At 28.5% G+C, this 14,924-nt stretch overlaps 1 protein-coding gene across 2 annotated transcripts in view; it reads right to left on the bottom strand.

Moving 5' to 3' along the window:
• Nucleotides 1-14,652, bottom strand: part of LOC142321639 (ATP-dependent RNA helicase DHX30-like) — a 119,367-nt gene extending 104,715 nt beyond the window's left edge. Inside the window, exons 1-2 of one of the 2 annotated variants that reach the window (XM_075359897.1) lie at nucleotides 14,496-14,652; nucleotides 707-911 (exon numbers count right to left, since the gene is read on the bottom strand). In XM_075359897.1, the coding sequence (XP_075216012.1) occupies nucleotides 707-894 (188 nt within the window). In that variant the 5' untranslated portion in view covers nucleotides 895-911; nucleotides 14,496-14,652. Of the gene's footprint in view, nucleotides 1-706; nucleotides 912-14,275; nucleotides 14,451-14,495 lie in introns of those variants that run through there. The other variant, XM_075359896.1, reaches the window with a different exon arrangement.
• Nucleotides 14,653-14,924: the final 272 nt, after the last annotated feature.

Below are 14,924 nucleotides of genomic sequence, written 5' to 3'. Positions count from 1 at the left end.
TTAATGTGTTAGTTTTGAAGCTCTACAGAAAGGTAGTTTTAGGAGATGATTACAAGTATCCAAAATCCCATGTCAAAATTCGGTCTGGCATACTGTGGTGATAGTATTACTAGTCAAGAGAAATATATATGGATAAATCTCAAAAAAATTTAATAGTTAATTTTTTTGTAAGAAAATTCAACCATAAAATTAATATCAGGGAAAATATACACTAAAGTAAATAATGTTCACAGTTTTTCAAAACAGCAGTCAACTTCAGACTTGTGGAAGGTTACAAGCAATAATCCATTTGAAACGAATCAGTGGGTGAAGTTCAAATAGTTTCTTCTGTATTGATATTTCTTTTAATCTCTAAATTTAACAATTAAGACTCTAAACACTACTTTCATTTAAAAATGTTATAATATAATATTTATTAACTTTAAAGTTTATATATCAACATCTTTACAATTGTTGAAATGGCCTAGGAAATCTTTCAAGTTTGAATGTACCTCACGTTCAAAATTCAACATTGTGCCGCTTTTTATAGGTTAGATTATAGACTTATTTTTACTACATTAAGTTTACCATCCAAATAAAATAAAATCAACAAAATGATTATGAAATCATTGTGAAATAAGCCATCTCTACTTCTAAATAATTTTGACACCAACCCATTTTACATAATTTTCATTACATTCCTGGTTAAAAAATAATTATTACTTACTTAACCCTTTTACCCATTGGAGATACTAATGTCAATAAAACTGTTGATTGATATATTTTTGTAGCACTCGTCAAATAACTTCTCACTTCATTACAATTTTTACTTACTTCTACTGTCTTCATCATTGATTTAATATTTGAATAATTAAGGGTTTTTAACATTTTAAAATATTCTGCCAATGCCATCATTTCACCAGTTAGATTATCTGAAATAAGAAAATAATAGGATTTATTACAACAAAATAATATATTTAAGAAGTTAAATGAACAAACATCCAAACAATTTTTTTTGTAAGCAGTAAATCATTTAAACTGTACTCTATTAAAAAAGATGCATGATATTTTTCAGTTAACAAAGTAGAAGTGAAAATAACACAAACCAAATGGTAGATATGAAGGTCATTCATTACTATTGCAATACTCCACGGTTGCCATGTCTAGAGAACTGAATGAGAACACTTAAGTTAAGCACTCTTTTGTTGCCCATGAAGTGTCCATTGTTCATCTGTACGAAGTAGCTGCTATAAAAAACAGGCCTTTTACACTAAGTTCAATGACTAATTCCTTCATGCACATTCTTTACAATCTAAGTCTATCTCATGTTACAAGAGTGTGTGACTGACAATGTTAATCCTTATTTTAAAATGTGCAATATATAAGATGAATGTAGAGGCTCAAAAACTAAAATGAGCAACAGAAGTTATGATACACAAAGAAAATAATTAAAGATACAGCACATAACAAATACTTAAAATTAAAAGGTTAGTGCAGGAAAAAATGAATGAAATATGAATCAAATTAGTCATGCCACTGGAAACAAAAACTAAATAATACTCATAAAAGTAAAAACACATGGCAATAAAAGATAAATTAATATCAGTAGCAGTGTTAAAGAAAATGCGAAAGGAAAGTTTCAAAATGTAAAGGAAGATTCTTATTTTACCATTTAAAAGGTTTGCAACACTAACTTCTACATTTTAATCCATAACTTCAAGTGTGTTAGTACTTGAAGTATTGGTTCATTGAGGTAGATCATTAGCAGAATGGAGTAACAGTATGAAAACAGATGTAAGTTTTTAAGTTCTACAAGTTGTTAGCCATTTAAAAATAATCAGCTACTTCTGTCTATAATCCACCTCTGAATCAATCATCCCTCCTCTTTCCTTCCAATTCCTTTTCTCTTCAACTCTGGGTATTACCACAGAAATCAGGTCAGTCATTCTCATGGCTCCATGTACTGTATCTTGTTATGCATTCTTTAAGTCAGCAAGACTTCTTCCTAGAGTTCAGTAGGATGCTGACTCTGCCAGCATTTGTCCAGGGGAGCTTTTCCTCATCTCTAGCATCTAAAGTCAAGTGACAAATTTTATACCAAAGCCATACACTAAGATTAAGCTACCCACCAAGCCTGCTACTTATGTGCTTACGTGGTGAATTAATTATAAAATAAAGTAACACCTGACAAACAGACTGCAATATATCATAATGGAATATTACAAACACATTTTCAAAAGGGTTCAGCCATTCAACAACTCCTCCACAGAATAGCAGTTATTTAAGAGATAATCCTTTAATAAATTCTAAAAGCTTTCAAAAATCTTATTTACTGCATTATCTGAAAGTTGGTAGAAGAAACATGAAACAACTGTAAAACAGGGACCTTTCCAAAGCTACACATCTATAAAACACCATAAATAGATTTTTATATAATTATATAAAATAATTAAGGCTATATTTTAATTAATATTATAATAATGGGCTGACAGTATCATTACACCTAGAAATATGGCAATAATAATGTTAATTATTTTATAAACTCAACTCATTATCATCAGTTCTTTTTTTGTCTTAAATTACAACAACCACTTGAATCTTTGTATTAAGTTGAATCTATTAGCTTGAAACCATACATGATAGATTTAAGATAATTTTTTAATGGCTTTCAAAAAAGTGCTGGATTTCTAAATACCTTCAATGGTTTAACCATAAAAAAGGGGGAAAAATGTAATATCTGTTTTTAAAACATTTATTTATCTACCACAACACAATTGGTAAGATAACATTTAATCTACTCAAGATCAGATTCTTCATTTTAAACAGGGTGAGCAACCAAACCCATAATGAAACTGCTACCCAACACTATTTATGAAAGACTATCACACAACTAGTGGATGTATATGTTACTACAGATTTTTGCTGCCATTTGTCAGGTGATTATGTGTTGTGTAGTATACATTTTGTTGCAGTGCAGTATTATGAGTGCAGTTTTGTTTGTGTAAAATGCCTTATTCTAACCAGGAGAGGATATAGTTGAGGCCTAAATGTTCTGGATTGTTTTAAGGATCACGTCAAGTATTCATAGAAAATTTCCGAATGCCTGTAGCTCAGCGAATAGTAGCACACAAAATTTAGTTAAAAAAATTGCATACCAAGAGGTTCGCTATCACTAGGACTACACAGGCCATTGCCAATACTGAAAGAATTACTGCCAGTCCAAAAAAATCACTATGCAAGTTATCCCAATAATCTCATGTTAAACACACATCCTATCATAAAATTCATGAATTAAAATTGAAACCATACTGCATTAAAACTGTGCAACAACTGTAAGAGACAGACAAACCGAAATGACTTAGCAACTGGCTTCTCGAAAACATTGTTGGTGGATAGATAGAGTTGTCTATTTGCGATTTTTTCCTTTGGGGCTACTTAAAGAAGAGAGTTTATGCATCTAATCGCCACTATATTGATGAATTGAAGGTGAATATTCAACAAGAAATTACAATTGACAACGTTTTGCATCAGAACTCAATATGATCAGTCACCATAAAAGTGCATTGATGCCCAAACTGGTAATTTTGAACATCTTTTGTAACAATAAGGTAAATAAATACAACATTTAAATTATGTTTTATGTTTTACTTATTTAATTTATCCATATCACTCATAAAATCTCATTCCAACATAACCTACAGATTCTGCAGCAGTTGCGTTATGGGTTTGGTTTTATGTAGCTCACCCTGTACAATTTTAATTTTTTCAATTAGAAACTTACGATAATCACAATCAGAAGCTTTAGACAGATCACAGAAAACACCAATTGTGAACTATAATTCGTCAATTCCGTCATATATTTCAGTTATAAATTCAAATACAGCATTCAGAAAGTTACCTTCAAAAACTGAATCAGTGAGGATTTAAAATATTACATTCTATGTACACAACAAGATGATTTGGTCAACTTTCTCAACTAGTAATGAAATAGCAGGTAATATCTCTCCATAGAGCAGTAATTATCCATACATTTCACTTTATGTTTTACACATAAGGGAGTAACTACAGAATATTTTAAAATATCTGGGAATCTTGCATTAAATAATGAAATTAATCTTCTAATTTTTTTCTCTTTTCTGGAAAATGTCTCTTGAGCAGTCCACTAATGATTTTGCAATACTTTTTGTCTTTCTTCAACTGATTTACATTTGAATTTAGTTCACTTATCTCAAAATAAGACACTGTTCTACCTGCAGACACATTCATTTAGGTCCAATTGCCATTGTAATTTATATTTTTTATTTCCTTTTTTTTTAAAAGATTATTTTCCATAGGCAAGTCTCACATAGCTTTTGTCAAATCCTTACGCACTTTCACTACCATATCCCACATTAGAAGAACCTTGTTTTACTAGCCACATCTCACAGTCAATCATATCCAATAAGCTCTAGAGTTCCTCTTCAATTACACACTACAATAATAGTAAAACACTGTACCTATTATATCATTCTAAACTAGATTAGTAGTAAGAAGTTATTCATTGACTGAAGTTTATTACTCCTTGTTTAAACAATTATTGTGGTTGTCAGCATAAGTTACTACTTATTGTTAAATCAGAGGGAAAGAAAATACAAAATAAAAATTTTCAAGTCAACATCTTCAATTATTAATAATATTAATTACAATATTATTAATAATACCTCTTAAATAATTTTATATTTTTCTATTATATGGTTTTAATCTTCCTTTGCTATCATAATATTTTATTTATTCTTCAATATATGCATTGACATAATTTAGTAAATTTGAAGTGGGTGAGAGGGATGTCTTATGTTTCTTTTCATTATAAAAGTTAACATTAAATGACTGCTTTACATATTATCTGGGAGGGTTTTCAATAGCTCATTTATTAAGCATTTTGATTTAAACAACTTATTTTAATAAAATACTATGATAGCAAAGGAAGACTAAAGCCATATTGATAATGGGATTCTCTAAATGGGAAATAGTTGTAGGGGATTTACAAATAGTAAATAATATTTTTAAGGATATCCAAAAGTTTTTCCTAGCAATACCACCAGATAGTTTAAACTGTACCCAATTCAATCTAGTTTTGGATTGACAGAAATGCCTTTGATGCAAACTTTTGTATTATTGCAGGTCATGGAGTTTACTGTGGGTGTGTTCCATGATACATGACAACTCTTGACTGTCTTTCAAATGCTTCTTTATATACACTCATTTTATGCTTCTATGGAGTCACTGACAATAAATTTAGGTGGTCCAGTTTTATCCCAATTGAGAAGCAAATAGTTATTTTGAATAAAGGTAATTGTTTAAAAACAAAGTATACAAAAAATTTTGTTTGAGATATCCAGAAATCCCTTTTTGGTCTGTTATTGTCCCTTGTTCAGAGCTGATCCTTAGAGGTTAAGATTCAACAGTTCATAAATATGGAGAGAATGCATAGAACATTTTAGTGATAAATTGAATAAATTCTATCTTGTTTTTGTCAGTGAATGTGATTATCAACATGCATGCCCTTCTCAGATGTATTATGGCTATGTATTCAACCTGAATTATAGCATATTCAGAGTAATTCGATTTATAGTAAAAAAATATTACCCTTACAAAAAAAAAATATATTATCAAAGCTATGAGCAATACTGGCTGAAGGTGTTTGACCAATACTTTTTTTGGACTCTAAATCTTGTGTTCAGCCTTTATTTACATTTAACCTTTTTACCCTTTTATTAAAAAAAGAAAAAATATATATATATATATATATATAAAAAATATTTTTTCATCCAAACAAGTTTTTAATAACCTTAACACTTACAAATACTGCTGCCGTTCCTACCCACACAAAACCATCCCATGAAATGGGCTTAGAGTAAACGATCATTTGTCAGTCAATATTATAACTATTGAATCTTATTCATTATTCAGGAAGGCTGTGTTATCACTCGTTCAGAATGACTGTTTTTATTCTGTGAATTTTTTAAATTAGATTTTTAGATGCGAGTGGTGAAGTATAATTGCAGAATACCAAAATTTAATTTTTAGCACTGCTGATAAAGGATCAGAATGATTATTGAAAAATTTTATTCTTTATATACATTGGTTAAACTGATTTTTTGTTAACCAAGTGGGAAATTCTTCAGTGATTAGGATGTAATCAGTAACCTTATATATACTATAATATGGCAGAACTATAAATAAATAAATAACTTGGAAGTTACAGATTTTATCAACTGCTTTTTCTTTCATAAAATGACTTTACTAAGGTTGTCTGAAAAGTTTTGAGTTTAACATAGAAAGACATATTTTTTCTATCAAATATAGTTTTATTTTTCAACAAAGTTTCCTTTCAAGTCTATACACTTTTACCAGCAATTCTCTAACCTCTTTAACACTTCCAAAACAGTAGCTGGCATCTTTCTCCACAAAATAGGCGTTTACATATGCAATAACCTCCTCGTCCGATGAAAATTTCTTTCCTCCAAGTGAAACTTTAAGGTTAGGAAACAAGAAAAAGTCAGGGCCAGGACAAGAAAAAGGGTTTTGTCTCAGGAGTGTAGTGGTGGATCTGATTTTCATCTAAAGTTATGAATCGATGCAAAAAATCTGACTCGTTTTGCTTAAACTGTTCCAGCAGGGCTTTGGAAATGTTCATTCGAATGCGTTTTTGGTCCAAAGTGAGCAAACGCGGTACCCAACTACTTTACTTTAATTTGCGTGGCCATATTGCCTTTCAAATGCAAGTATTTAATCACAGCATAATATACAATTTTTTCCATTTTCACAAAAACACTCACAATATACTTAAATGATTATCAAACAACTGAATATCCAAAATGGCTGAAATTTTAGTGAGTACCTTTTAATGCATGCGCAAATACACTCCCTAACTTTTGTTGATGAGTGCTGCCATCTTCATGTTGAAGCTTAAAACTTTTCAGATAACTCTTGTAATTAGTCTACATTATTTTGTCAGTTTATCATTATAAATTACAAAAAATGCCAACTTTATCTCAAAACAATAAATTAGCACTAAATACACAGTAAGATAAATACTCATATGTAAACTTGCATAAGCACATGTTAGATGTGCACGCACGCGCGCACACACACACACACACACACACACACACACACACACACACACACACACACACACACACACACACACGCACACACACACACTTCAAGAAAAACCATCAAATAAAATTCTAACCTGCAGCACTATACTGTAAGATGGACAAATTGTACACATTATTATAAAAACTGTACATGCAGTATACAAATAATACACATTTTTTGTTAGCCTTAAAAGTAAGCATGATACAGAAAGTTGTAATGTTTCCGTTAAATAAAATTATGTGCAACATATTACAACAATAATAAAAATAATAAATGCATTTAATTTTTTTACTTATTCATTTTTAGCACAAAATGAATCAATAATATAAAGTGATAAATTTTCATAACATTATTGATATTTCAGATTATTTATAACATTAAAACAAGCTACACATTAATTTACATAACATATAGATTTACTGATTAGCAGATGATATTAAATTACAAGTTCTTTTTTTTAAATGACTATTAAAAAAAAAAAAAATTAAATAAATAAGAATGGAACAAAATATAACACAGTAAATTAATTACAAGATAACAGAAATCATTCTGATCATGATTAAATTACAAACATTTCATTTACGAAATGGGTTATCAGATGAAAATTAAATAAAGGAATTGAGCATTTAACTAAACTATACCAAATTCAGTTAGCTTATAGAGCTGAAGTAAACAACTATGCATACGAATGTGCAAATGGTCAATTCATAAGAATCTCCTGTAAATCCTGATGCATGTAAAAGAAACTTCGCAATGTTAATATTCAGCAATCATGTGTTATTATATTTTACAAAAATTATACATATATTTTTAATTTAAATAAATTAATTAAATGGTAACTAATATGAGTAATGATTATTGTGTTGTATATAGGTACAACCGCATTGTGAATTGGCACTGATACAAGGGATGTGACTCAGCAGAAACATGACAAAATCCTAGCACAAACACAATGTTTGTTTATACTACACTCTACAAGCTAACTGAATGCAGTATAGATGGTCATTCTGATTGTTAAACAATCATCTTCAGTAATTATAAATTAAATAATAAACAACAAAGTAAAAAAATAAAGGGAGAAATAATAATAAAGTAGTTAAAAAAATAAACTTTTTTTTTTTTGTCTTCAGTCATTTGACTGGTTTGATGCAGCTCTCCAAGATTCCCTATCTAGTGCTAGTCGTTTCATTTCAGTATACCCTCTACATCCTGCATCCCTAACAATTTGTTTTACATATTCCAAACGTGGCCTGCCTACACAATTTTTCCCTTCTACCTGTCCTTCCAATATTAAAGCGACTATTCCAGGATGCCTTAGTATGTGGCCTATAAGTCTGTCTCTTCTTTTAACTATATTTTTCCAAATGCTTCTTTCTTCATCTATTTGCCGCAATACCTCTTCATTTGTCACTTTATCCACCCATCTGATTTTTAACATTCTCCTATAGCACCACATTTCAAAAGCTTCTAATCTTTTCTTCTCAGATACTCCAATCGTCCAAGTTTCAGTTCCATATAAAACGACACTCCAAACATACACTTTCAAAAATCTTTTCCTGACATTTAAATTAATTTTTGATGTAAACAAATTATATTTGTTTAATGTATACAATATTAATATTAATGTATAAATAAAAGTATTTAAAAAAATAAACAAAAGTTGTAAATTTTACACAAATATTTCTAAAAGCAGTTACTTAATATAGTATAAATTATATATAACAATATAAATTAAAATAAAACATATTAAATAATAATTGTGATTTTTTTTGGCAATATCAACCAAAAGCTTTAAGTTAGTACAAAAATAACTAACAACTGAAATCTCTGGCTCAAACTGTTTTCCTTTGTTTCATGAGAATGAGATTGGATGATTATTTGGTAAATGTATTTATTTATTTATCCATATATGGTAGCCAACACAAAAATACATGCACCAGATAATATAATGCAATTAATCATTTCTGAAATAAATACTCTCACTTAACTTCTCATTTAGCAAAAACATTATTAAAAAATTTGCAAAATTGAAGAATTTCCAAATAATGGAAATTTTGAAGATTTGATTGAACACCTGATCTACTGATTCATCAGCACATTCTATTAAAGATCCTTAAATGTATTAACGATTTTGAAAATACTTAATTTTCTCTACAAACAGAAAGTGTGGTGTAAGATGTATTAGATTAAGACCAGTTTGGTTTCTGATACAAACAATTACAGCCCTTAGATTAATTTTACAAGATAGACTTAAAAAGAACAAAGCCATCTACAAATATTAAAATGTGTAGATCTGGAGATCATTTTATAATGTAAAATGAAATAAAATATTCAACTTTTTAAGAAAATTTGGTCTTAAATAAGGGAAGAAAAGAATCTGTGCAAGAATCATATATCAGTTGTAACAGAAGATGATGATGAAAATCTAGCTCTGTTAGTCTACCCCCTGCTACTTTTTGACTTGTACTTAGAAGCAATAAAAGAGTTGAAGAAAGATTTTGAGAGGCATAACTATTTAAAGAGATTGAATAAAAACATTAAGATTCAGTGATGGCATTGGGTTTTTTGGCAGAAACCAAAGATTAGTTAGAAGAAATACTGAATCGCATGGATTTATTACTAGGAGAGAATTTCCATCTGAAATAAACCTAAGTAAAGCTGGTAATGAAATATAGCAGAAAGAAGAATAAAGAGGATTTAAAAATTAATATCAGGGATGACAATATACCAAAACAGGAGAATTTTGTTATTTAGATCCTAAAATCACAAAAAATGGATGAAGTAATCCAGACATCGAAAACAGATTGTATGACCAAGAAGAGCCTTCTGTGCATAACATCAAATATCTAGATCTAACTAGCTGGTCAGAGCATGTTTGGCTTTGTCCTTCTCTAGATGGGAAGGACAAGCCAAGGGCTAGTTTTTTGAATAACTAGCCGGTCCAACCCATTGAACCCTGAGAATATTCATTATCCTCATGCTTAAGAAAATAATATTGACAAACAACAATTAAAGCCTGTTCAATTTATTAAAAAAATACTAGTGTATTGTAATTTCTTCAGAGCAACAGTTTGGTAAGCACAGAACTCAAAACTATGATCTAAAGTATGCAGATTTCAGAACAGTTGACTCCATTTTAAAAAGAGTAGAAGTCAATTACCTGTTTGCCCAAGTAAAAAAGTTTACTCCGTTCTTAAAATCTAACAAATAATATGAGGTGACTGTATTTTGCTTCTCATTTTTTATATTCTATTTATTTATTTATTTTTTAATCTGTTTTTAAGTCAAGTAACCAGAGGCAAATGCAGCCAGTTGCATCAGAAACACAGTAACAATGGCAGTGGCTGTGCATCTGAACAACAGCACCATTCACCATCGCACATTTAAAGCTACTTTTCTCAATAACTTAAAAAGACCTTTTTTATAGAAAATTTAATTTTCTATTTGATTGAGGAGCAAGTGCTCTACAAATTTGATTTGACCAACAATTTGGCCTCAGTAAAGTGGAATATTGACAAGGAACATAGTCCAGTAGTTATCACAAGCCATTAAAATGGCCGCTATCTTGAAACAATGATACATTTTGTAAAAGCAACAGTCCTACATGTTCTTGCAAGGCAAATAAACTATGTTCATGAAAAATTTCAGTTCAATTGAATGAGTAGTTTTTCATAATAAAGTGACCAGATTCACAGAAACTACTAGATTTATATACATCTCAAATATTTTAAAGATATTCTTAAAAATATTTGTGTTAAATATAGCAATTAATGTTAATGAAACATGTACAGTAGAGAAGACAAAAAAAAAATGAAAAGAGGCATTACAAATGTGATGTTAAGGATGTTGAAAATTGGTTTGATTAAAATTCAAAATGAAGAGATGTTAGACAAATAAGTGATATATAATCTGCTAAGAGTAAAAGATCAACAGGTTTATATATCACTTATTAATTTAAACTTTTAATTTTTATAATTAAACTAATGGAACAATAGTAACAAGTAATCCAATGCCTGTTTTCCAATCTAATCCCTTTATGAGTAACTGATAAATGAAAGCTAAAAGAGAGTTTCTATATCTCCTATAAGCCTGATTGAGATACTATTTTGTTGAGTTGGATAAGTTTATTGAAAAATTGAATGAAAATATAAGATTTAAAACAAGAATATATAAGATTTATAAGAAAATATAAGATTTATGAAACTGAAAGTAAAAATATTGTTCTACTTTTAGATTCAAAATTAATTCATAAATAGAATAAAATCACTGACATTTACAGAAAATTATAAAAACTGATAAAAATATCAGAAGAAAGTATGCATAGGATGTAAAGAAATAATCCTTTTCATCCTATATAATATAGGATGGCAGTTTTTTTTTCTTTTTTGTCTTCAGTCAGGATGCCTTAGTATGTGGCCTATAAGTCTGTCTCTTAAGATGGCAGTAGTGAGATGTTTTTAGGAACCTGGATGTTACTAGATCTATAATCATATGAGTATTATAGATAAATTCAATGCAGGTAAATTCACTGGCTGTACTGAGAAACCACACTGTCAATATACAGAAAAGAATCAATAAAAAATTTAACAAATACAGCAAAATAATCTGACTACACAATGACGAAGAAACATGATCAGAAAAACACTAGCAAAAACTATATATTGCTTCTGCTAGCAGCAAGGTAAAAAATATTTTTAATCACAATTTTAACATTGCAGTACTTATTTCTAGGAAACTGGCTTATGTCCTAGGAAAAGCTAACATTAAACCAGTAAAAGGATGGACATTTATAAACTAATTAATAAAGGTGATAATTCATAGCTCTAAATAAGGACTTTATGCAAATAAAATTTATACAAAGACCAAAATAAAATAAAGGCATTAAATAAAATAAAGCTTTTAATATGTTATAGGTATAGAAAACCAGAGAAATCAGCTATAACTCGATGTTGCCTGTAAACTGGTCACAAAATTAGTTTACTAGAAATTTTGAGTTTTAAAACATTTCTTTAATAAAATTACATAGTTCAGATACAATAACTAAATAAACTTACAATGAAGATACTAAAACTTCACTATTAAATAACAATACAGGAGGAACTGCCTTTTAGAAGTTTTAATTTATTAAAAGTTTTGTGAAATTTTATATCATAAAATGATGGAAAAAACATATTTTTTCCTATCCCTTGTGTGTTGTTAAATATTTTATTATATCAAACAATACATAAACTGTATATGTTTGGTCACTGTGGATAATCTATTAAGAAGTTTCAATTGTTTGAGCAACTTCAAGCTACTGCCTAAAATAAGAGGAAAAACTAAAAATTAGAGAATTTTCTAAAATTTCAAGTTATTTGTTGTTCTGGCTTTAAATTAACAAATGCTGTTAGGAATTTTATAATTAGGAATTTTATAATATTTAACTATGATTCACTTGAATAATTACCACTATTTTTCATTTACTTTTTCATATATACATAATTTCCTCAGTATCTAAGGATGGTGATTAACAATCTAAATGGACACTACGTATTAGATAAGTAAAGAACTTTTTTAAAATGGTTTATGAGCATGTTTTTGCTTTCCAATTTACCATGAATACTTAATCATTTAAAAAAGTTTTGCATTAATGTTTAAACTTCTTTTTTTTTTAACAAATCATAATATCAGTTTATGATTTACTTTCCTTTTATTTTTATGAATGTTAATTGTTTCTTCTCCTAATTCTTTAGTAAAAATTTTTTAAAGCTTCTTCAAAATGTTGATGTGATGATTAAATTTTTTATCATTTGCCACTTCTACATTATTTTTTTAAATACTTTATTATTTCCATTCTGCTTTAAACTTCTAATCTTAACAAATCTGTTAATTTCTAAACATTCAATTGTTTGTTTTATTTACTGTAATATTAATCTTTAAATGTTTGTTTTAGATTCAATTCTTCCTCCTTCGTTATATAATTAACTTAAGTCTGTGTGCCTTAGTAATGATCCAAATGATATATTTCTTTATCACAGCCTACTTTTTTATCCAGTTTTTCTTAAAATCTCTTATTTTGAATTTTATCAACCCATCTATACAACATTCAGCATAAAAGCTATCAAAACATGACATGACTGCTTATAGCAATGAGAAATATAGCAGAACGTGTCATGATAATATACTGACCATTTCAGTCCAATGAATAAGCATAGATGTTAGCATGTAGTCAAATATCTGTCTAGATGTTTTCATGCAGGTCTGTCTTTTCTAATTTATTTCTCTCACTACTGAAGATACAACAAACACCACATACATGCACTAGGCCTTTGGACACACATGTACCCAAGTTTTTGGTGTTAAAAGAAAGCTACTAAAAATGTTAAATGTTTGATGTATTTTAATGACTTCACACATTTATTTATTCATTTAAGTAAAAAAGGTAGTAGGTATATTTACTCTTTAATACTAACTTATTGAGTTCCAAACTATAATCTGTTTCCACTTAAAAATAAAAGGATTATTTCAAGATTAAGAAAGATATTTTCTTTATTTACATATCTCTATGAGCAAGATTATCCTTCAAATACATAACCTAATAAATATGTTATTAATTTAATCAATATTATATTATTATTCCTTGGAATATTTTTGTAACTCTGTATTAGAAAAAATTTAATTAAACAATGTCCTAACATTTACTTATTTATTCCTTCATGTCAAGTGATCATTTTTAATTTTAATTTTTAGATCATGTTTAAGTCTAAGACATGCACACAATTAAACTGACAAAACTAAATCTCAAGGAAAACAGAAACAATCTTTTTTATTTATATAAATACACAATTAAATAACAGTTTCACTGCTGTGTAATTAAGATTAAATTTCACTTCATCTTAACATGTATAGTAATTCTTCGCACACTAAAGTACGAAAGCATATTCAAATACAGAAAATGTGCATAAACATGGTACATTAACCTTTTATAATTTTTAAAAAAGCTAAAAAATTGGTAATTTTCAGTTTACGAAACTGATTCCAACGCTTTTATAAAAATAAAACAGTATAACTGTTTTAAAATGTGCGATGTCAACAGTGATACTTTTCTAGTGGTAAATTTACATTAACAAACTGAATTCGTTGTCAAAAATATAAAAATGAATCCGTTACTTACCTGCTTCATACATAGTAAAATTTACACGATATTATACTTGTTAATATACAAAAATGAAACTACAAAAACTTGAAAATAATTAGCGTGCGGAAAGATGCATTAACATTCAAGGAAAGAATAAATGAGTGGATTTGAAAGCAACTTTCAATTAAGCCATTTCCTTAATACCGGCAAGCATAATTTCATCAGTATTTTCTCTGATACAACACAAGATATTTACCTAAAAATAAATATTTATTCTTCAATAAAATATTTGATTCTTTCTATAACCAACTGTTCTTTTAATACACTTTAAAAATTGTTACCGCAAAAAATAAGGAAATTCCATAACCTCAGTCAACACATTCGAGTCACCTGATAACAACGTGCTTAGCAGCTGTTAAGATCATGAAGGAAAGAAAAAATAAATATTCTAAAAGAAAAATAAAATAAACAGCAAGACAAAAAAGCATACATTAATTCGCCTTAAAATAAAGACAAGCGAAGTAGGAAATTTTTCACACAGCAAATCTTTCCAAAAGAACAATTAGATTAATGTATAGAGAATAGGTATTAGTTATAAATAGAATAGATCTACGAGGTCTATAGAACTTCTTAACATTTTTTCTCGTCACAAGCATCTTTAAGAAGTTAATGTTACAATGAACTA

The sequence above is a fragment of the Lycorma delicatula genome, chromosome 3 (genome assembly GCF_047948215.1).
Source record: "Lycorma delicatula isolate Av1 chromosome 3, ASM4794821v1, whole genome shotgun sequence".
Lineage (NCBI taxonomy): Eukaryota > Metazoa > Arthropoda > Insecta > Hemiptera > Fulgoridae > Lycorma > Lycorma delicatula.
This window is presented reverse-complemented; position numbering and strand designations above follow the sequence as displayed.